Source organism: Stylophora pistillata, chromosome 3 (genome assembly GCF_964205215.1).
Source record: "Stylophora pistillata chromosome 3, jaStyPist1.2, whole genome shotgun sequence".
Lineage (NCBI taxonomy): Eukaryota > Metazoa > Cnidaria > Anthozoa > Scleractinia > Pocilloporidae > Stylophora > Stylophora pistillata.
The window spans coordinates 16298035-16321549 of record NC_142521.1 but is presented as its reverse complement, the minus strand read 5'-3'; the positions used below and the strand labels follow the sequence as shown (position 1 = coordinate 16321549).

The 23515-nt window shown below is 39.7% G+C and overlaps 3 protein-coding genes across 6 annotated transcripts; 2 read left to right on the top strand and 1 right to left on the bottom strand.

Moving 5' to 3' along the window:
• The first annotated feature begins 613 nt into the window (after positions 1–613).
• Positions 614–3428, top strand: LOC111326904 (dual specificity protein phosphatase 3). The gene is made up of 2 exons (XM_022930987.2): positions 614–911; positions 2856–3428. The coding sequence occupies exons 1-2, from the start codon at positions 751–753 to the stop codon at positions 3286–3288; spliced, it is 594 nt and encodes a 197-aa protein (XP_022786722.1). The 5' UTR covers positions 614–750; the 3' UTR covers positions 3289–3428.
• Positions 3429–5901: 2473 nt separating this feature from the next.
• LOC111326906 (uncharacterized) lies at positions 5902–16738 on the top strand. Of its 4 annotated transcripts, XM_088753307.1 has the most exons (11): positions 5903–6028; positions 7429–7567; positions 9500–9538; positions 10295–10435; positions 11219–11239; positions 11824–11958; positions 13021–13041; positions 13657–13791; positions 14395–14550; positions 14886–15360; positions 16519–16738. In XM_088753307.1, the coding sequence occupies exons 2-11, from the start codon at positions 7438–7440 to the stop codon at positions 16523–16525; spliced, it is 1260 nt and encodes a 419-aa protein (XP_088609433.1). In that variant the 5' UTR covers positions 5903–6028; positions 7429–7437; the 3' UTR covers positions 16526–16738. The 4 variants fall into 4 exon arrangements, with proteins under 4 accessions (XP_088609436.1, XP_088609433.1, XP_088609434.1 ...); XM_088753308.1 differs by lacking the exons at positions 5903–6028; positions 7429–7567 and adding an exon at positions 7660–8391; XM_088753309.1 differs by lacking the exons at positions 5903–6028; positions 7429–7567 and adding an exon at positions 8434–9286.
• LOC111326878 (uncharacterized) lies at positions 16489–22954 on the bottom strand. The gene is made up of 6 exons (XM_088753312.1): positions 22660–22954; positions 21448–21582; positions 20325–20432; positions 19421–19639; positions 18199–18346; positions 16489–17860 (listed from the first exon to the last, which is right to left on the bottom strand). The coding sequence occupies exons 1-6, from the start codon at positions 22881–22883 to the stop codon at positions 17795–17797; spliced, it is 900 nt and encodes a 299-aa protein (XP_088609438.1). The 5' UTR covers positions 22884–22954; the 3' UTR covers positions 16489–17794.
• Positions 22955–23515: the final 561 nt, after the last annotated feature.

Genomic DNA, 23515 nt, shown 5'->3' with positions numbered 1-23515 from the left:
GCGAAAAGTCTTGTTCACAATCTTATGTTTTATCCTGTTTTGACAAGCACATCTCTTATACTTCGTCTCCAAGCTATTCTTCTTCCAAAACAGTATCTCATGATAACCTTTTTTACTCTTTTACTTGTTAGTACAATTTCAGTATCATTTTCCATCCCGTAAAACGTTATCATTGTCTCTCCTTTATTCTTTCGTTGGACAAATTAGGTCGATGGTTCGTGACACCTTATATTCAATCCCTCGACGAGGTCTCCTCTATGTTGCTCGTTGGGGCGCGGGATTGCAGTTCTTGTGCCCTAGCTGTTTGGTACTCTTTAATTTGGCTCTGTACATGTTCGACACTTTGACGTGAGTTCATACATCTTTTGCGGTATCTCTGTCTTTGCGTTCGAGTTGTACAAAAGTAGAATAATAAAATACTAAGAGCTGCCATTATTATCGCTGCTGCTGCACATGTGACTGTTAATTCTACGACATCAACATCAACCATCTTGCCTTCTGTTTGCGTTCAGTTTCCACTACAAGATTCCTCTTTCTTAACCTCAAAGACATCTGTTGGACCACTTGATGCAATTGTGACCTCGTTGAGACTGTTCTTGTCCACGTCAATGAGTTTGACTTAAAACTTCTCTTTGAAGTGAAGTTAACTGTTGAAGCGGAAAAACACTTCTCACGACCGCCATCTTGACCCGGCCCAGAATGCAGTTCAATATTACAAACCGGAACCAGTAGTTGCTGGATGTAAACAAAATGGCTGAAGAGACGGAGGTGTCAGGTGCTGTGTCCTCGCTTTCCCCGAACACCACCGTCAAGGACTTACAAAATATTATAACTGAGCCTGCTGGTGGTTTCTATATGATGCCTAATGATGCTTACAACGAAGTTTTTGAAGGAATCTTCGTTGGCGAAGCGTAAGTGCAGTTTTATTCTTCCAGCTGTTTTATAGGTAGTGAGCTACGTATAGTAGTAGTTATTTTCACCTGTTTTTCGAAGAGTTAGACAATTTTTTAGCGAGATCAAAGATCGAACATGGATTAGAAAGCTTTACACGTCAAAGCTTGGGATTTAGATTTTTCCTTTTGGTTCTTCCACTCCGAGTTCTTCTGTGAATTCTTCTACATGTTGCTATAATTTGACAGAAAATGCTCCACGTAAATTCTAAACGAATACAGCATCCTGGTTCTTAACAGGTTTCAGATTCTCAGGCGAAGTGGTGGTTTTTGTTCCTTGTTGGTGTTTGATAAAGGGATCGAAACTGTCCACGGAGGAAATTGAAACATTTTAATGCAAATTTTACGATAAACTGTTCCAATTACTCTATCGCGAGTTCCTGGCCCTTCATAGGAAGTGTCATGCAGCAAAACTTGTTCTTTTACCTGGTATTTAATATTTTGCAATAAAATATCTTCTTTCGCTCGCAAAACTTTAAAAAAAATGATAATGAACAGCACTGCAGTAGTGAACATATTCCTTGTTGTCTAACTTTCTTGCTCGAGTGCGTGACATTTCTGTCACGTAAGTAACGCCTAACCGTAACGCACAGAAATTTGGATAACGCCTTTAAATGGCTTGTTTGCACGAGAAGTCTTCCCACTAGTTGACTTAAAAAATCAATTTCACACTCAAATTTTCTTGTATTTTTCTCTTCAAACTTTTTTTTTGGCTTCTCGGGTAGTCCTTATAAACAAGTTTTGGATTATTATTGAGTGGGTGTATTAACATCTGCGTCAAAGCTATCTTTGAGCTTGTAGGCGGAAAGCTCATTTTTAAACATTAAAATGTCTATATCATGTTTCCGCACTTTAATTTCTTTATTCTGTTCGTTTTGTTGTAGTTGTCGTTGTTTTCATGGAAAACATATTAGACGAGGTTGTAAGGCACAATAATTTCCTTAGCTAAGTATGCCAAGTGGTCCATTTTGGTCACTCATCTAAGTTCCGAGTCGAAGGCGATCATTCTTGTTAATTTAACCATTTTTAGTTTTGGCAATATTCATTGCAATATCACGTCTTCTGGCACCGATTGTTGCGACGGTCTTGATTGATGTCATATTTCCATGGTAACGTCGTTTCGGGCTCCAACAGAGCAGAAAAGTGCTAGTGTTCGGAAAAACCCCACTAAGTAATTAATGGGCAGCTGTTTTCTGAAAAATATTATCCAGTTATAGATACCTAGAGGTCCCGCATACTTACTTTCGATTAAGAATTGAAATATAAACAAACCCAGAGTAAGATTAAGACAAGGGGTAACCTAGACTAGTGACTCTTTTCTCCAGAAGGCTGCTGTATTGTTTGTCGCGACTGCCAAGTTTGAGGAAGGAAAGTGCGTATGACGGTCTATTTCGTCTTTCGCTATATGTCGGTCATTTTGGTTTTGTTTTATCCCTCATGATTCCTTGTTATTGAAGCCACTGGCGGTGGAGAGTAACTTTTCACTTCAAAGTACTTTTTTGCTAAAAATATAGCATGTAAACCATTCCCAGGAATCTAAAGGTGACTAGAAAAAGCCAAATTCCAATTTTTTTTTTTTTTTTATGAAATATACCATCGAGTGAGAGAAAGAAGAGTGAACGGAGAAAAAGGCTTTGCGCCAGACTCCGAATCGAGAATTCTCAGTTCCTGCTGTAAACGAAAAAAATTTGTAACGTAGTCTTGTACTGGAAAAGTGTAAAACCTCCTGAGTGTCTGCATTAGCAGGCGCACGGCAAGAATGCAATTGACGCGCGTTAGATAGATCAGAACTGCGGAAAAGGAACGTCATCTGAACTTCGCGCGTGACTTCTCGCTAGCTCGAGCCGGGCTGAATCCGGCCTTCGTACCCATTAAATTAAGCGCCTCTATCCTTTTCCTTTCCAGCTCAACGGCTATGAATGAAGGGGAGCTACAAGACCTAGGGATCACCCATGTGTTGAATGCCGCGCATGGAAACAAGCTGTACCACGTTCAAACAGGCCCGGATTATTACAGAGGATCCGGCATCATCTACCATGGCATACCTGCCATGGACATGTTCACCTTTAAACTCGACCGCTTTTTCGACGAAGCGTCCGATTTCATCGCAAAAGCTGTCGGAACCAAGAATTCTGGAAAGCTTAACGGGAAGATTTATGTCCACTGCAAGGAGGGCGTTAGCCGATCCGTAAGCCTTGTCTTGGCGTACTTAGTGAGAGATCAAGAAATGGAACTGAAAGAGGCGGTGAGAAGCGTACGGAGCAAGCGTGAAATTTCACCTAACGACGGCTTTCTTCAACAACTGATAGATTACTCATGTAAGCTCGGAAAAGCCTAAATAATTGGAGGAAATTGCTTCAAAAATATTTATGTATTAAATGAGAGAAATGAAACAGAGTTTGTTTCATCGAGACAGTTTGTTAAGTAATATATTTACATCTTTGTAATTTTGGAGCAGAATAAAGCACAGTTAGTGCACGTGTGAATCGTACGTAGTGGTTACGCGCTTAATTTGATAAGGATACCGCGCTGAAAGCATTGTGTGGAGAGATGAAGGACAACACCGGCCGTTACGCTAAGCCTGAAGAGTGTTTGGTGCGCTTTCACTTTTTTTCCTTTTTTATCCTTCCCTAGCTCAGTCTCAAAATAGGCTTGCGCACTCTCGCTTAATTAGCTTGCCAACATTTTAACCGCGAGGAGAATGAGATCGAGGCACGCTTGTTGCTCGCTGTGGAAGCTTCGCAGCCACGATTTTACCTCGCGACCGTGACTTTCTACAGATTGACCAAGCTTTAAAACCTAGACCTTGTAAATCTTTTCTTTTGAGCCATTCGCCGACGAAAATGAACTATTTACCCTAAACACCTCCACATTTAAAGAATAACACTTGCATTCCGCTGGTAAGACATGACACATTCGGTTCCAATTTCCCACCCCAACCAGGCAGGGTTCAGATTCCCCACCCGCTCCCCTCCCCGGGCACGGACAACGGTTGCCTGGGCCAGGGAAAGGGATGTTTAAGCTTTGGATTGATTGATCGGTGCGCGCATTACGATCGGTGCGTGCATTACGTTCCGCTCCCAAACGGTAACTTCATCAATTTGTGCCACAATACCCAGTTTCGTTTAATTTTAGAAAGACATGTTTTCAACTGATAAATATTTTTCAATCAAATCTCCGTTGGTTCCATGGAAAAACAAAATGTTTTCGTCGTATTGTAGAATCCACCCCTAGCCGACATCTTGGTATCAGAGAAAGCGTCGAAATAAGAGGTGCCTCAGAGTAAATTTTTTTCATGTGGTTGAGACCATACTTAATGTATTCTTACGGGGAATGTCCTCCATCGACTGGTGAGTCGATTGAAGTTTCGCCTGTGCTACTTGGTTGTTTTCACCGTTAAAACGGTCAGCTTCATGTGTGTCACCTAACGATCGTTTTGTATCGTATGTCTAGACAATGTTAAATATCGAACAAGAAATCTCAAGTAAGAGAAATATGGACCGAGATTTTACATTCGGATATTAAAAGCCTTTCCTTACTGTTTTCTGTTTTAGAAATACTATATTCACCGTAGTCTACCTTACTGCAATTAAAATTTTTCACTCTTGGCTGACTGTGCCAAACTGCTGGTCAGGAAAGTTATCTTTCTAAGGTAAATCTCATCATATACTGGATGCTTTCATGTCTCAAATGTCGAAGTAAAATTTATTTCCAGGCTATTAAAAGTTTATGCACAGAATGCGCACCTTCAGATTTAAACTGACAATGCCGATTTGACCCCAAAATTTTGCTTTATTTTAATTTTAACATCAACAGTTTTAAAAACAGCAACAAAAGGAAAACAACGTTCCACTAATATCCATCTTCGCATTAATTTTTGCAAACTAATATTTATCTTCATGACAAAATGCGGTCCATATCAGACACTTCCGCTGGTCATTACAGAAAGTTTCATTCCTTTTCGCAAAAAAAAAAAAAAGCCAAAAAACCAAGCAGTTGTATTAATTCAGGTCTCTGCTCCTGACAAATAAATTTTGTTTTATGCCACCATTAAAAACTTTAAAAATTCTGTGGAAGCATACTTCGGTATTTACGTTATTCAGCTTTTCATCTAAGATGAAAGAGTGATCGACAATATAGAATGTAGCGATAGCTGCACTTCTTGCCACAGATATTGAGCCGGCCCATCATGTCGTGTATCAGTGGGTATTCCTAAAATCTGTATAAGAAATGCCTAAAATCGATATGTAAAAACTGACGCCACGTCATGCGTTTTTCGATAAGCTCAAACCATAGACAACCTCAGCAAGATCGGCGCGGAATAAGAACTGCGATCCCTGCAATTTACAATCTGCAAGAAATATCAATCGACCTCTCGTTCCCTCCCTAAAAGCTTTCACCCCTCCCCTCACTTATCCTTTAGGAATGGCTTCAAGGAAGCTTTAAAAAGAAGGTTCCGAAAATTCACCCCCCGCCTCCCATCCCTTATCAATATTTATATCAGCATCTTACAAATTACCATCCTTTCGGACAAAAATTCACTAAATGTCTATCTATTGTAGTTTTCCCGCGATCCTTATTCAATACCTAAAACCCTTGGTACTTCGTCACCCCTGGTCCCTCATATATAGTGCAACCCCACGGGGGTCCAGCCTTCGTGTTTTTTTTTTTTCTCATTGTTACCTTTTGCTTCACAACTTTCGTTTATAGGTTGTCATTGCGGATGAAAGTAGGTACATCGGTTTGATGGCGAGACTGTCTGACACTGACTGAGTATTAAAAACGGTTTCTTCCTTCTTGACGTTCATCGACAGATCCGTTGAGGCATTTTGTTTACATACCAGTATGGCGAAAGCAAAATACTACGACAATACTGTTAACGCTAGTTGGCCACAAATATTCAGGAGCATCATGTCGTAGATATTTTTATTTTTTCGGAATCGACTAGGCGTCAGAAAAGTTTATGATAAATATTAGCTTTCTACTTTTTTATACGATATAGCATATATAGCTTGTGTTTTTTTGTATTTTATCCATGTTTTTGACTTTGTAACGAGCTTACGCTAAGGCTTGTGAAGGTAAGTTTTCTTTGTTACACCGATCATCATCATAGACAGTTCAGATTTAGTTAAAAGATACGTTTACAGAATACGAGCTATATACTCTACCAGTAGGATTTTGAAAGTGTAGAAATTGTAGTTTTTGTTTACACGAGCATGTCCTGTGCTTTGTACTTGGGAATCACGCCTTCGCTCATGCAGCTCCTACTGAACTAGTCGCTTTAATCATCAGAATCTGTAGCAGCTCAGCTACTTTAGCGAAACAACTCAAAATTTTCCTTTTAAGAACGCTTTCAGTAGTTGTTATGTAGAGTTCTATTGAATATGAGCAAAGAAACTAGAGCTGTATGTAAGTATTATTATTATTATTATCATTATTATCATCATTATTATTATTTCTCGTGAAAAAAATCGTAGCTTTTTCACAGGTATCTGATAATTTTTGATTGTCTTCATTATTTTTTCATCCAAAGAGTCGACTGGTGTGGTTATGACGGTTCATACAGCGTTTTCAATTTTTTACAGAAAGCGCATTTATTGGTATAGTTAGAGAACACACATTAAGATGTGTGTGTTGACCACTTTAAATCAAAAGGAAAAACATATACATGTACAACCTCAGTGCTCGGAACACTATCTGATTGAGCAACGTTATAATTAGGCATAGAGGAAACACCGGCCTATCAATTAAGGACAGAGGCCAATATCAGTAAAGCCAAAGCGAGACTATAGTATATAGATATAGATATAGCCAACAGCAAGCGATGGCGAGCGCGAATCGTTGATTCGCGATTGAGTTTGGCTTTGCATTTGATTTGTTGGATTAGTGGGTTGAAATCTCTGGGTAAGAGATGAATATACATTGCAAAGTACCAGCCACGACAACCTCATTCCCAGGGCCTTTTCCCTTAGTTGGGAGTGGGAAAAGGCCCTGGGAACGAGGTTGAAGCCACGACTTATTAATCTTTACTATTAAAGGGAGACAGAAATGTGGAGGCGCGGTGGCCTCATGGTTGGTGCGTTCGACTCCGGATCGAGTGGTCCGGGTTCGGGCCGGGACACAATGTCCCGGGCCCCGGCCGGGACATTGTGTTGTGTTCATAGGCAAGACGCTTAACTCTCACAGTGGGCAATTTAATGCTGGGGGTAACCCTGCGATGGACTAGCATCCCATCCAGGGGGGAGTAGAAATACTCCTAGTCGCTTCATGCTACAGAAACGGGAGTTAAGCACCGGCCTAATGGGCCACTAGGCTCGTAAAACAGACTTATTGAAGGGAGACAGAAATGTTTTAAACCTTTTCAAAAGTTACCACCGGCGGCTCAATCATCAACAAAATAAACAAATTTACACCACTGGAAAATATGGGCCCTTTCTGTTTCTCAGCTCTCCACCTTGAATGTATCTTATCTCGACAGAATGCGAAGATGTACAGTCTGTATTACATCAGCTTTTTTCTCGCCTCCGTCTACTTTCCTACCTTCGATTGCGCTCCCGGACGTGGAAATAGTTTGTCAGGTATTCCCATGAACGTTTTTGTGGAGAAAAACGATCCACGTAAGTATCAAGTGAACGTAACCATCTAAACCATTATCTGATGACTGATTCAGAGAGAATATAAACTGTTTATGATCTCTTGATGATTTTCAATCCCGATTACCACTTTATTCCTCGCAAAAAAAAATGAGAGAATCAAGTTTTATGTCAATACCAAAACGTCTTTTAATTCTCATTTCCAGTTTTCCAGATAACGTTTTAACGTTGTAATGAGAATTAGCTATTTCATTCCTTCAAGGGTTAAAGGCTTTGCCGTCTGGTTACCTCTCTACTTTTCTGTAACGAAATTTTTTTGAATCATGCAACTTCTAACTCAAGGCGGTCTGCACCTACCAGGTTAAGATTTGAAGTATTTTACTACGACGGATACTTAGTGTTTTTTTATTTTTTCGTGCATTATAATCTAAATTAACTGAAACTCACTGTTCTAGAAGCGTTTTTAACGTTCTTGTTTTGCAAACAATATTGAAAGCAAAAGCTCGCGATTGGCCGGAAAAGATCACGGAAGCTCTTTTAAAAATAAACACTGCCCTAAAAACAATTAAATAAAAACTCAAAAGAGGCTCTTAAAGTTAATTATAATATGAATAGGCATCTCTGAAGAATTTTTTGTCCGTTGAAGAAGCTATTAACAAATTTCAAATTTGAACAGACCTGACTGTAGTGTTGGTGTTCAGAGATAATATTGAGAGCCTGAGACCAGGCTTGAGATATGGAAAGTTCTAAACTTTTTGCAATCTTCTGCTCAATTTTCTTTATTTCCGAATTCGTGTATCTTGACAATGCAGTACCTCTGTACGGTTCGATTGACAAGATTAACTTTGGTAAGTACAATACGATGGTCAGCTTGATGCTAATCGGATACTTATGAAATATATATTAAATTCCTTCATGGCCCTGAACTGAATCACACCAAATTTTTCGCGCCAAAATTCTATTTGTCACTGCTATGTTTTCGCTTCTCTTCGAAAAACCTACCAGCCATATTTACACTTCTTACAACAAGTTTTACAAACCTACCGGTCATTCATTTGATCGAATTTTTATTTAGTTTATGGCTGAATAAAGGCAACTAACAAGGGATTAATTATAACTCACGAAACTTAGTGACTTTCCAGTTGACTGACTTGTACTTCAACGGCCGGGAGATTTCAGGCTCCATTGGGCAATCATCGCGTTGCCTTACTGACTAATTATTGTCAAAGGAAACCCCGGCCAGTTAGTTTACTATGGACGCTATCGCTAATCATTGGTCTGTTTGGCTCACATGAACTGCTACGAGGACTGTGCCTCATCAATACGAACAATACGATTCAATCAGAAAAGAAAGTATATGAAGAAAAATATTGAATAAAGTGTTTTGCCGGTACATACAGTTTATTATAACAAACACAGCATGATTGACAGTTCTAAGTAAGCATTCTTTTAGAGCCAGAAACATGTTTTCGAAACAATTTGAAATATTCAACATTTTGTAAACACTGTTTGTTCAAAGCTCAATTAGAATATAAATGATCTTTTCAACAGTTTTTTATTCAATTTGAACGCGACCTCAGGTGTTCAACATCAAAAGCCCTTTGTACCTGAAAGCGCGCTTCTTTCAAAGCAGAAAAATGGCTAGCTTGAAAACGCTTGTGACTTTGTCAACGATCTTGATAATAAGTTTGCAACTGAGTAAAGCAGTGCCATTAAGCAATATCGAAAGAAAACTTGCTCACGGTAAGTGAAATTTTGTGACAGTTGAATCCAGCTTGTTTCAAGTTAAGTATTGATATTCCGATGCTTTACGCTTTACTTGAAATTTCTGTGCAACGGTTCCAATTTGCTCTCGGTGAGTAAAAGTTTATTTTTTTAATATTATTGTGATGAAATTCTGTTTATCGCATTTCTTTGCCACAGTTCCCTTATAACTCAGTTTTATTTGCATCTCAGATTTTCCAGAGGATTTGAACTCCTTCGCTGACAGTGCAGGTAAGTCACTGTCCTCATTTGTTCCTTGGCATCAAATGTATCAATTTCTTGACTGATTATTGTTTTATCAGTTCGATATTACATTTTAACTCAGCACCGGTACCTTACCGTTATCAGTACGAAAGTTATTTCCGTTACGAAAGTTATTTCCGTTACGGTATATGACCAGAGGCAGATCTAGGGGAGGGGCCCGGGGGGCCTGCCCACCCCCCTTATTATTTTAGGTAAAAAGATAAACGTAGAGGGAACGCACCAGCTCCCATTGGTAAGTGAAAAACACCAGCGCATTTAATATAACCCATATGTGGTCGAGCGAGCTTCTTTCTCTCTCTCTCTCTCTCTCTCTCTCTCTCTCTCTCTCTCTCTCTCTCTCTCTCTCTCTCTTGCCACCTCACCGTCTTGTGTATACTTGCCTCTCCTTTAGAACTCAAAATTGCGACTATGAATATCACGAGAGCTATCGTGCAAGATATCATACCCTACTGCAGATTGTATATTATTCTCTGAGTAATTTAAGCTCAAACTGAGTCCATTCAACTGAAGTTAATCTGGGATCTCGATTCGTATCCCCTAACAGTACTTCGCTACAATGAAAGTAAGACGCAGGTTAGGTGAATGAAGACTGCATTAGGAAGAAGAAATGGTTGTTATGTTAAAGAAGAGACGCGTATAAAATAGATAAACTGACAAACAGACATATAACGTCCTTTTGAAATTGCTTATAAAAACGTCACTCAATTGGTTCTTTATCATCAGAGTGTAAAGACCAAAGAGATTGCAGTTGGATCACCAATGAATCAGCAAAGCAGTCAGATGGCGGACAAACTTTGGAAGAGTACTGCAAGCTTCACAGGGACGAGCCTTCAGTTAAACAGTGCTCCAAGACTTGTAATTTCTGTAAGTATCAGTGTGATATCTTCTGTAGTGAAGTTCGATTGAATTTCGTGATACCAAATCCAAAGTAATCCGGGGACAACCTCGTTCCCAGGGTCTCCAGGGGGCGGGAAGACGGGAGAACCTGGGAACGAGGTTGATCCGGGGAATCAGAGCAACGAAAAGGCGCGGGAAAACGCAAGTAACAAAGTCACTTTTGAGCGAGCGTTTTTCGATTGGTTTAAAAACAGCCAATCAAAACCAAAGTTATCACAATGGCAAATCAGGAGGAAGGGAAAAGCCTTTTAAAATAGCCAATGAGAATTCTAAGTAAAAACAATTAAACTGTTTAAAGTGCGGGAAAACGCGGGCAACCAAGTTTTGATTGGTTTTGGTTTTTAATTTGCTTTGTTGAGAGAGTGGAGTGCGAGGTTTCTGGACCAATTGCAGAGCGAATTCGAAGTTAAGCAAAACTACCACAAACCCGGTTTACTTTCGACCGACAATTTAAATTGCATCTGATTTGTGTGGTCAATCAAAGGCCGAGGTGGAGCAAAATCAACATGATCGCGGATTGTTTTCGACATCCAGTTGGACCAAAAGGCTCTTAGGATATAAATTCCTAGATGAACGCCTTTCAGAAACCGGTTATCAGCAATTGAGTCGTGGGATACCTAGATGTTAAGATATGTCATGAAATTCTGAGGAACTACCTATATAGAAATGTGAGATTGACAGGAATGAAAATTTGCCTTTGGATCATGGGAGTGAGGTGACTTATCGAGACTTCTTTGTTTCTCTCTACAGGCAAAGCACCATCACCCGCTGGTAAGAATTAAAGGAGCATTATTGGTGTACTTTAGGGCAGGCAAGGACTGCGTCCTCCCATCACCTTACCGTTTCCTTTCCAACCCAATTGCAGAATTTAAAATAGCGGCTAGAGACTTCGCAAAAGACTGGGCGTTGAGCAGAAAACAATCACCTCGGACTAGGTTTGACCATATTGACTCTTCCACCGATCATTAGAATGCATACCGATGGCATTCTCCTTCAATGGCGGTAGTTTTAAAACTGTGATTTGTGTTCCCTCAATACAGTTACTGCAGAGGCTGGTTAAAATAAACGAGGCAAACGAGGTCAACATTCAGAAATACTTCAGGAAATTGTTCATATGGTATATTACTTCCACTTAAGCTTAGAATGGCAATAATCGAAGCCAGATGCAGCCAGACTGAATTTTCTCAGATTTTGAGTTGGAGGACATTTCGATTGTGAGCTGAGTTTTAAAACCAAAACTAATGTAATTATTGCACAGTACAAACAAACAAATACAATATGATATCATTAATATAAAATCAGATTTCTGATTTAGAATTTTTGGTAATGACTTTTCTCACTTTTGTTTCCTATAGTGGTGTGTGAAGACGAGCGCCCGGACTGTAAAAATCTTATAGAAAAGACGGGAGGCGGAGAAGCGCTTGAAACGTATTGTGATACATGGAAGAAAGATAAAGCAATACAGCAATGCCGTAAAACCTGCAACATGTGTAAGTATTCGGTTTGGGTTCAGGGTAAACACGCCAGTTGTGATCTCGGGACGTTTGTCGAGTTTTAGACGATTTCGTCGACGGCCAGTTTTACTTAATGGACGTGCGTTGAGGGAGAAGTAAGGTTTGCCTACCCTCACCCCCCCTTTACTAACTTTTGTCCTGACCATAGCCAGTTAGAAATCCATTAAATTGGTGGCCAACGATCAAGCCTGACAATCTTACCCGCAAAAAGCCAATGTAGTTGTCATAAGCTATGGTCCTGAAGTCAATTAGCCTTAAACCAGGTGGGCCAACAATGTAAAAGAGCTGCATTACAATGTGTGCATTTTCATTTTTAATCCTTAACCTTACTCGACTGTTTTTGTTGAGAAACTAATCTACTTCTAATTGAACCTAATAGCAACAAAATAAAAACAATAACGAAGTGCCTGCTTTGCATGAATGCCGTGTGACTAATTAACTCATTTGAATTGTATCTGATTTGTGTGGTCAATCAAAGGCCGAGGTGGAGCAAAATCAACATGATCGCGGATTGTTTTCGACATCCAGTTGGACCAAAAGGCTCTTAGGATACAAATTCTTAGATGAACGCCTTTCAGAAACCGGTTTAGGTACTCTAAACCCAACAGGAGCTTTATTGTTCTTCCTTTCTTTTTAAAGGAAAATTCTTTTCATAGGATAATTCCACCTGACGGCGGAATGCCGTCAGGTAAAAGTGTCTTCAGATTAAATTGTGTCAAGGAGAAAAAACTTATGTTAAGGAGAAATTCTGTCATGGTCACCTTTAGGGGCGAAAGGGCTAAGTAAGTTTTTCCATGATAAACGCTATCCTCCTTTATAATCAGATATAAGTTCTCCTTTCAAGCTTATAGATCATCTTCTACCCATGTAACATACACATTATCAGCAATTGAGTCGTGGGATACCTAGATGTTAAGATATGTCATGAAATTCTGAGGAACTACCTATATAAAAATGTGAGATTAACAGGAATAAAAATTTGCCTTTCGATCATGGGGGTGAGGTGACTTATCGATACTTCTTTGTTTCTCTCTACAGGCAAAGCACCATCACCCGCTGGTAAGAATTAAAGGAGCATTACTGAATTTATCAATTTACTTTGCATAAAAGGTGTACTTTAGGGCGGGCAAGGACTGCGTCCTCCCATTACCTTACCGTTCCCTTCCCAACCCAATTGCAGAATTTAAAATACTAGCTAGAGACTTCGCAAAAGACTGGGCGTTGAGCAGAAAACAATCACCTCGGACTAGGTTTGACCATATTGACTCTTCCACCGATCATTAGAATGCATACCGACGGCATTCTCCTTCAATGGCGGTAGTTTTAAAACTGTGATTTGTGTTCCCTCAATACAGTTACTGCAAAGGCTGGTTAAAATAAACGTGAGAGGCAAACGAGGTCAACATTCAGAAATACTTCAGGGAATTGTTCATATGGTATATTACTTCCACTTAAGCTTAGAATGGCAATAATCGAAGCCAGATGCAGCCAGACTGAATTTTCTCAGATTTTGATTTGGAGGACATTTCGATTGTGAGCTGAGTTTTAAAACCAAAACTAATGTAATTATTGCACAGTACAAACAAACAAATACAATATGATATCATTAATATAAAATTAGATTTCTGATTTAGAAATTTTGGTAATGACTTTTCTCGCTTTTGTTTCCTATAGTGGTGTGTGAAGACGAGCGCCCTGACTGTAAAATTCTTTTAGAAAAGACGGGAGGCGGAGAAGCGCTTGAAACGTATTGTGATACATGGAAGAAAGATAAAGCAATACAGCAATGCCGTAAAACCTGCAACATGTGTAAGTATTCGGTTTGGGTTCAGGGTAAACACGCCAGTTGTGATCTCGGGACGTTTGTCGAGTTTTAGACGATTTCGTCGACGGCCAGTTTTACTTAATGGACGTGCGTTGAGGGAGAAGTAAGGTTTGCCTACCCTCACCCCCCCTTTACTAACTTTTGTCCTGACCATAGCCAGTTAGAAATCCATTAAATTGGCGGCAAGCAGATCAAGCCTGACAATCTCACCCGCAAAAAAGCCAATGTAGTTGTGATAAGCTATGGTCCTGATGTCAACTAGCCATAAACCGGGTGGGCCAACAAAGTTAAGGAGCTGCATTACAATGTGTGCATTTTCATTTTTAATCCTTAACCTTACTCGACTATTTTTGGTGCATTCTTTCCGTTTTAGTTTTAAAACACCTTTCCGAACTATTATTTTGATATTGTATCATAAAACGACCCAAAATATTTTGTGATAGCCTCCTTAAAAGAATCGACATTTCGAAACGATTGTAGGTACTACATTTCTGTTGCATTAGACGCTGTCACTGTAAGACAATTTTTGTATTTTCAGAGGGATTCTACTTGTTGCGGGTCAGTTGATGGGTTCTGTTACCTTTTAGGTAAGCCTCCTTCTCCACCCATCGAAGAGACTATGGCACCTCAGACAGAGCAGCCTACACCGGAGACCGCTGAACCCACTACTGCCGAGCCTGCCACTGGTAAACCTACCACTGCGGCGCCAAAACCAAATCCACCATCTGGCGGAATACCGTCAGGTAAAAGTCTTTTCATATTAAATTGTGTTAAATTTACAAATCCTCCTCGTTCTATACCTCTGGATTAGGTAATTTTGCACTGGCTTAGCATTGTTTCAAGGACTAATGTTTTACATGGGGTTGACTACACTGCGCTTTTCTCACTGGACAGAATATTGTAATACTAAACAGTTTTCCATATTTTTGACAATGACTTATGGGGCAGTATTCTACAAACCCGTTCTTAAGCTAAAAGGTCATGTACTTCACTTGAGAAATGAAAAAGATGTCTTTTACGCCTCAGAATATCAACCAGTATGCCACACCTTTCTGATCCATTCTCATTTAATGGCTAGATTCTCAGAAATATTGCCTAGAAGTACACAACAAATTCCGAGAATCTCATAACGCCCCTCCCCTTCAGTGGTCATCAGAGCTGACGCGCGATGCACAGGAATGGGCCAACCGCCTTGCAAGCCTTGATCAATTTCATCACGATCCAAACCTACAGGCCAAAGGTCAGGGTGAGAACCTTTACTACCAGAGTCCTCCCGAGAGGCTGTGCAACTATGGTGAGTCCGGACCACAATGCCTGAGCTGTGAACATGTCGTGGGGGCGTGGTACAACGAGAAAAATGATTATGATTACACGACAGGGGAGGCAAAGACGCCTTACGCTCCAATACTGCACTTCACTCAGACCGTTTGGAAAGCGACCAGAGCGCTGGGAATGGCAACCGCTGTGGGGCACAACAAGCTATTTGTGGTCGCGCGTTACTCTCCTGCTGGAAATATCATTGGAAAGTTCCAGGAAAACGTCCTTCCTGACTTGTAAGTTTACTAGAAAAAAGCAGCACCTGACTTGTATTGCTGGGAGAAGAAATTGCACATTGATCAGCGAGCTAGACTCTGGATCGATAGGCTGGTCTCAGTAGTCATCGTTCAATGCTTTCAGGACCATGAGTGACTAGGATCAACTAGGTCTAGGATCCTTAAAGAACTGTTGCTGGATCGAGCACTAAGGTCATGGGAATATAGACAATAATTGATGTAAATAAATAATTAATCGTTGATTAATTAACAATTATTAATAAACAATTAAGAAGCTCTTGATTCATAAACAAATTCTTCGTGTCGGTACCATAGGAAACGTGTAGAGAACAGTCAGTGGGGAATGAAACAAATTGATGTTAGACTCTGAGTCTGTCCAACCACCTAGGAGTATAAATGAGTACCAAAGACCTATCAAGGAGACACGTTCATTGGGGGGGAGGGTGGGGAAGGGGGGAGGGTGGGGGGTGAGGGTGAGGGAGGGAGGGTGGGGAGAAGCTACACTACTGGTTTTCCCATGCTTCAACAACGGGAATATTATCTGAAATGTAGGAATGGGCCAGAGGGTTTGTTAACCTCAGCTAAACTCATTGAGGGCAAAAGAGGATAAATTGATCTCACGTTATCCTCTCCTGAAAGCGGACGGTCTCGTCGATCGCCATCAATTACAAATTTGCCGTGGTTCATAATAAAGTGATCAGGCCATGAGAATCCTTAGACCGGAATACTGCCACGCTAAGTATCAGACAGGGAAAAATGTTGAAAAAAGCATCACTGACACAGCGATAACAACACTCGTTACACTAATAATATGTCTCGTTAAAAAAAAAAACCGTCCTTGCAAAATCGAGTCACCAAAAAAAGTAATTGAGCAGCTTGAGAAAATCTTCCTTCCCCCTTTTTGACTATCGTTTTATCTCCATGGACAGCCAGCAAATACAGTAACATAGGCGAATACAGTAACATAGGCAAATACAGTAACATAGGCAAATACAGTAACATAGGCACTGAACGTATGACTAGAGAATTTCATGGGTGTAGTCTATTACTGGGAACATCGTTCTCAAAAGCGAACGAGCCGTAATAATCATCCTCAAGTCTAAAATCGTCAAGAAAATATGATAAATATTTACTCATTCTGCTTTTATTTTTTTGCAGCCCTTGAGGGAATATTAAAAGCTCCAACGAGGATTTGTCGACTTAAAATAGTTATCTGAGCCATAAGTCAAAGTCGGCAACAACTTGAACGTTCCATTACTGTATTACCAAGAGATCATCACGATATCTTAGCAGTGTCCATTATCTTATAATACGATAATACGTTACATCATTACTTTGAATCTATAGCCTTAGTAATAAAAGTTTGCTGAATACCTCAGTAATACTTTATATCGATGAGCCAGCAGATCAGCATCACCCCCTCCCACCCCTCCCACTCCATCTTCTATCCTTACTTTCCTTGAGCAGAATCTCCCTCGGGCGAGCCACTTTGTCTTAAAAAAGTGTCCCCTAAAATAGAGACGTATCTTCATTAAAGGTTGTGGAGGAACTTTCTCGGTTTGGACCGAACTTTTTGTTACTTGAATGGAATTATCTGTCAACTAAAGCCGTATCAAAGAGACGTTTTATCATACACAGTTCAAACTTTTTGCAGTAAATTTTGTTTGACGAAATTTTCGAGAAACAGGGCCCATGTCTGAAAAACAAAAATTGAAAATGGCATGTTTTGGTCTGAGATGGGGACAAGAACCAAGCGGCACACCCCAGCAATTACACTGAGGGGTAGCCAAGGAACAATACTAAATGTTCCACCATTTGGACTTCGTGTGGACAGCTATTTCATATGCAAAAATTCAATGTCAATGAGAAGAGATAATAAAAGCTAGCCTGTAAACGTTTTATTACAGAAAACTACCTTGGTTATCGCGCTTCATTTAGGAAAAAAAATTATTAACCCCACTAACTCAAAGAAGCAATTAACATGTGAATTCTCCGAACAAAATGAAGGCATTAGTCAACAAACAGATAATGATAATGAATACAAACTTAGCAGTTGGAGGATGTCGCCTTAATTGAAATGTAGGTACGCATCATCTAAAGGGAAGATGCAAGATTCATATGAAAGGAATTTGAATGCTGAGCGCCCTACTAAGAATTATTATTAAAAACGGCCTTCAAAGTCGCCAATTTCGATAAGCAAAATTTTCACAAAATACTGAAATAAGCGAATCAACATTGGCTAGCAGATCAAAAAATATTTATTCATCAAGAAGAAAGCATGCATGTTTGTTTACGGTCCCTGGAAAGGTTCATAAACGAGCCTAAGGGTCATCAAATCACAGAGTAAAGTGTACATGTATTTTCCAAGTTGTGCGTCTGTTTCATGATCAGTGAAGAAGCTTTCTCGTTCGTGAATGGCTTGAGAGACTTCACGTTAACCTCTCCAAGGTGAGTTGGTGACATCCTTCAACATAGCGCACTGTTCTGTGGGCATATTATCCTGAAATACGATTGTGTAAGTAACATGATCATTTAAGTACATGTACGTCATGTCAAGAGAATCAAAGTTACATACACCTCGTACGACCTTAGTCACTCTCCTATACAGCCATTTGTGCTCAATCTCGTTTCCAGCAATACCAATGAAACTCAGTTGTATTTACAGACTAATAAGCGTGCTAGCTTTGAGAATAAACGCTTGTTGAGTGCTTAACCGTCCTCATGTGTTTAAGCCTATGCGACCAGCGCCTTTTGCGTTTTTTCGGGCAAAAGCGAAGAGAGCGCAAGGAGAGTGAAGTAAAAAAAAAAAAAAAAGAAAACGTTTCAATCTTTCCTTACCAAAGTTTCCATATCTTCTTCGTTGATAGTGAAGTCAAATATGTCTGCATTTTCTAAAATTCTTTCTTGTTTACTGGACTTGGGAATGGTGATGTAATTTTTCTGTACACTCCATCGGATAAGAACTTGTGGTACAGTTTTATTGTACCTGAGAAAAAGCCATAGAGATTATTTGAAAATGGAATTTGATAAAAAAAAAAAAACATCCAGACAAATGAACTCTTAACATTGTATATAGTTATGTCCTACTGTCTTGAGTCTCAACTTGGACGCCTTGGGAGTGGTTGCGCGGGACACAAGGGACATTGAAGGCTTGGAATTTGAGCCTGTCAAAAAGTTCCTTTTTAGGTTGAGATTAAAAAAAAAGGGGGGGGGGGAGGAATGAGAGAGTAGTCAGCAACCAGAACACTCTTGAAGGTGTAGTCTGATCGTCCGGGTGAGTGTAGTCCTGAGAAGGACTGTTGTCGGTGGTAGTGACTGACGTTTCGACAACCTGTGCGGATGTCATCATCAGAGTCAAGTGAATGATTGTTGTCAGTAGAATGTTCTTATACCAGTTCGTGTGAAATGATCGGTTGGTTTTGCTGTGATGTTATTGGCTGTAAGACTCAAGTGACGTAAGTCGGTCGTGATTGGTCTGTTTCGATCTGTCGGTAAAGTTAGGTCGTTCTTTTTTTCTTTTTTTTTTCTTGTCGGCCAGTAAACGCACTTGGCTTTATCTACTGCCGGCGTTTTTTTTGATAAGTATTAAGTTCTTTTCGTCTTAACTTGTCGGTGATAATTTTTTTTCCAATATAAACCCTTTGACACCTCAGCAGTATGAGTGATTATCATCTAATTTCTCCTTACAATATCACCTCTGAATCACACATTAAGGTCAGGAGAATAAGGGAAATGATCACCAACTAAACAAGCTCTTGATTTTCAAACAGATTCTCATTATCAGCACCTTAGGAAATGTATAGAACAGTATGGAGAATATGCAAACTGACGTTAGGGTGTAAAAGGAAAATGTATGGAGAGCATGCCTACTGATATTACGGTGTACAGTGATGCTATCAAAGTTAAAAAACTCTGGAAATGGTCATAAACAGAAGTTTTTAACTACCATAGCTAGCAAGTGGTTTTTTTTTGGGGGGGGGGGAGGTGTCAGTTGAAAAGGTGGTGATGGAAAAGTAAAAAGATTCAATGGATCTGCATGTGGAGGTACTTTCATACTCACCTACTTGCCATTTCAATTAAAACTGGATCATCGTTTTTCCTGCCACGAAACAAAGGACAGTAACCCATTGGTGCAATGCCTTTTTCAAGACAGTGGTTGACAATGTCATTTAATCGCCAATAAGGATTGAGCTCAATTTGATTGACAGCTGGAGTTAGAAGGCCTGCTTTCTCCATCTCTTTAAGATGATTCACTCCAAAGTTAGACACTCCAACAGACCTTGACGACAAGAAGAAACATAATAAGTTTAGAATTAAATGAAGAAATAATCATAGGATCAATGAAAAGAACAGTGAATGAGTAAATAGGTAAAAATAAATAAATAGGTGAGACAGTACTATTTGCTGACTCACTGTGCAATGGTCATGTGCATTGTGCTGCAGGAACATTCATTTGAGTCACACAAATCACTCATTATCAAATTCAGACAAAAAAAATCATAATTATGTAATGCATCCCTCGATTTGAAGCTTCAACAGGATTCCTGCCCCCTGGCCAAAGTTGTGTTCAAATGCCACAATCAAGCTCATTTCTTTCTTGAATAATTCTTTGTGATATCAATGAATGCTGTATAATTTAGGAAAATCATGCCTGAGTTTTTGGCTCCATAGATGGGTTTTTCACTTTTCTTCTAAGCCATTTGCTCATGGAAGAGGACTGTTTACCTTTAAACTCCTTCATATTTAAAATTCAAGACATGGTTAAAATTCCCCACCCAAGGGGCATGGACAAAACTCAAATGCCCATGGGTTTCCCAGAAGAGAGAGGGGGGGGGGGGGGGTTGAAGCTTCAAATTGATTGGTGCATAACTTCTTGAATAAGAGAGCTTGCTTGGATTCTTGTCTGAAGGACCAAAAATGAAGTATTCCCTTCACTTTTAATAGAACAGAAAGTCACTGATCACCTTAAAACGCCTTCTTCCTTAAGCTTAAGCATGGCTTTATATGAGTCAACATTGCCCCCAGGGCTGGGTGAATGAATGAGATACAAATCAATGTAGCCTGTGTCAAGCCTGCAAAAAAATAAATTAATAAATAAATAAGAAGGCATGGTTACTTTGGCAATATCGAGTCTGAAAATTTCAAACCTTTCACTTCCAAGATCTTATTAGTTATTCTCCTTTCTGTTTGTCATACCATTCTCATGGTGTTAGTTCAGAAAATTGGAAACTGAATGAAATAATTATCCCCTAATCTAATCTTTATCCTCATCACTTATCTGCTTGTTATTGTAAGGAGAAATTCTGTTTTGGTCACTCATTGGAATTGAAGGGTTCAAAATTCACATCAAGTATAAACTTCTCACACACAACTGGGAGTCATACCAAGCCGACCATGCAGCCCGATCTTTATCATATCAACACGATGAACCATTAGGGTTACAACACTGACAAAACAGCTGAAACTGAGCCTAGATACAGAAGATTGACATGCACCAATAACTGTAACTAAGGCACTATTTGAAATCCTATATCCCTAAAAACATATGGAGGGTGGGTGGGTGGGGAAGGTCAGGCAATGGCGGAAGGCAACAAAACAACTGAACTGAAATGCCATGTGACCTGGAGACCCCCTACACACTCAAACCCATTCTCCCAGCTGCATGTGAGAAAAATGTTTTCCGCTTCTTTCGTCCCTCAGCCAACGGAAAACCACACTTAAGTTTTATGTCTTGTCATGAGCGTGGGACAAAGAAAACAATTCTGAGTCCTCATAAAGATTCGAACCTCAGACCTTCAGATTCCGATCTCTAATGCTCAGTATAACCTTCTTAATACCCTTTACACCCTAACATCAAGATGCATTTTTTCACACTGTTCCCTAAACATTTTCTAAGTTGCTGACAAGAAACATTTGCTTAACAATCAAGAGCTGCTTTGGTTGGTAATCCTTTCCTTTATTTTTGTGACTTCTATGTTTGATTCAAGGGTGATATTGTAGGGAGAAATGAAATGTTACAGCTGTCGTCACTCTTAGGAGATAAAGGGTTCTCTTGATTTTTACACAAATTCTCCTTAGCATACTTACTTTTTCAGGCTTGTCCTAAAAGCCTTTAAACATTTGTCATATCCATGGTCATCATTCCAGAGTTTAGTCACCACAAAGATGTCTTCCCTCTTCACTCCTGACTCTTTGATTGCTTGTCCAACTTCAGCTTCATTTCTAATGAAATATTTCAAGATTTCTTTTTGTTACAAGTTCTCTTTAAAAAAGAGAGCACTTAATCTACACCTAGCCAGTGAAAAATACTGACCCTGAGATGGTCTCATGGAAAACTCAAGACTACTGGGTTAAGAAACACTGAGGGACATATATTTTAAAAGGTGCATTAGTGCCCTCTGAAAAATCACATAAAACACAGAAAATGAAAGGTAGCAAATTTGATTGTGTTCATCTAAAAAAGTAAGATGTTACTCTCGTGTCAAAAGCTTTACAACAAAGAAAAAAATCTGAGTCCCCATGAGGAGGTAAATCTTCCAGATCCGGAATTTCACACTCTAATGGTCCACCACTGAACTAGAGAAAACTCTATGATCAGCATGGCCATTGTTAAGTTAATGTTTTCAAGAATTAAAAAATGCACGAGCCCAAGTAACAAATAGTACTACTCATATACATGCAAGGGCATTCACGTGTATATTCAAATTAATTTTGCACTTAATTCTAGCGGATAAATCATTCTTTCAATCCCACCAAAGTCACCACAACTCAACTCAAGCCATCATCACTTGGAGGCATGTGCTAAAACCCAGACGGTAGACGATAAACGATAGACAGTAGACGGTATCCTCTATCGTCTGCCGTCTGGGTTTCAGTACATGCCCGGTTTCTTACACTTTATCTCTTTCCATCGTCACTTTTTATACATACATGGTAGTTTCAAGTTGGTATCAATTATTCTCTTTTAGTCGAACTACATAAATCACAGGCAATCGAAGACGAAAGTTCCAATCAACTGTAATGTTACAGTCGACGATTCATCAATTACGCATGTGTGGTGCGCGTTCTGCTTTCTACTGGGATCAGCGATGCCAAAAATGTCATGTGAAAGAGCAGAATTAGAAAAACAGTGATAAACCACAATGTAATGTACATGTAGTACACTCTGCTCCTTACGCAACATGATACAGAGAGCTGCCTCTGTAAATTACCTCACCATAAAACTGTAAATAAACGTACTGAAGGTAACATGATTGTGAAATACGAAAATCACTTAATGGTCCAGCAAAGCAAACTTACTCGTAAAAAGTAGCTGTATCGATCAAGCGGTATCCATTCTGCAGTGCAAACTTCACTGCTTTACGGCAATCATCGCCTTTAGCCTTGTAAACACCGAGGCCGAACAAAGGCATTTGGTAACCATCATTCAACGTTATTTTCGCTTGAATTCCTTCCCCCTCTACATTCATCATCAAAAACCTTACAGATGCTCGGAAAAAGCGTGCAAAGTAAAGTTGTCGCATTCGATAAAGAAAACGGTGTGTAGTGAACACTGCGAAATCTGCCAGGCTTCTTTAAGTTCTCCATTCGATCAGAGTACTGGGTTCTAGTTACAGTGTGACTAGGAGAGGTTTTACTGACGCTGTCAGACTCGCCTCCCTCCCTGTTCCTGTGACTGTCCTTCATTAACAATATACAGTGCAGCAGTTTGTCAGGTACCAGTCACGAGTCTAAAGAGGAAAATCGTGTTGCTTCCGATTTCCTTCAAATTTGGCGTCCAGTATAATTTAGCCAATCACTGAGCGAATTTGGGTTGGTACAGTTCAATTGAGCTTATACAAATGAACTTTTATGAACATTTTTGCGTCTAAGCGACCGAGAGCCTAAAATTTCGCCCGAAGGTTTATGATAGCGATGCCGGACGAAGCGGAAGAGCAGCTTAAAATGCCTATCAATGAAGAGGATGAGATAAACCAAAGAACTTGGATACCGGAGCGATTTATCAGGGTTAGCAAAGTGTTTACTTTGAGTCTGCAAGCGTTTGCAAAGTTCTACGCAATTTGAGTGTGGTCCTGAGATGCCAGGAAATTCTCTTCTGTTTGCCTTTATGAAATATTTCCATAAATTCATATTGGAGGGTGGAAAGCTTTGTTTT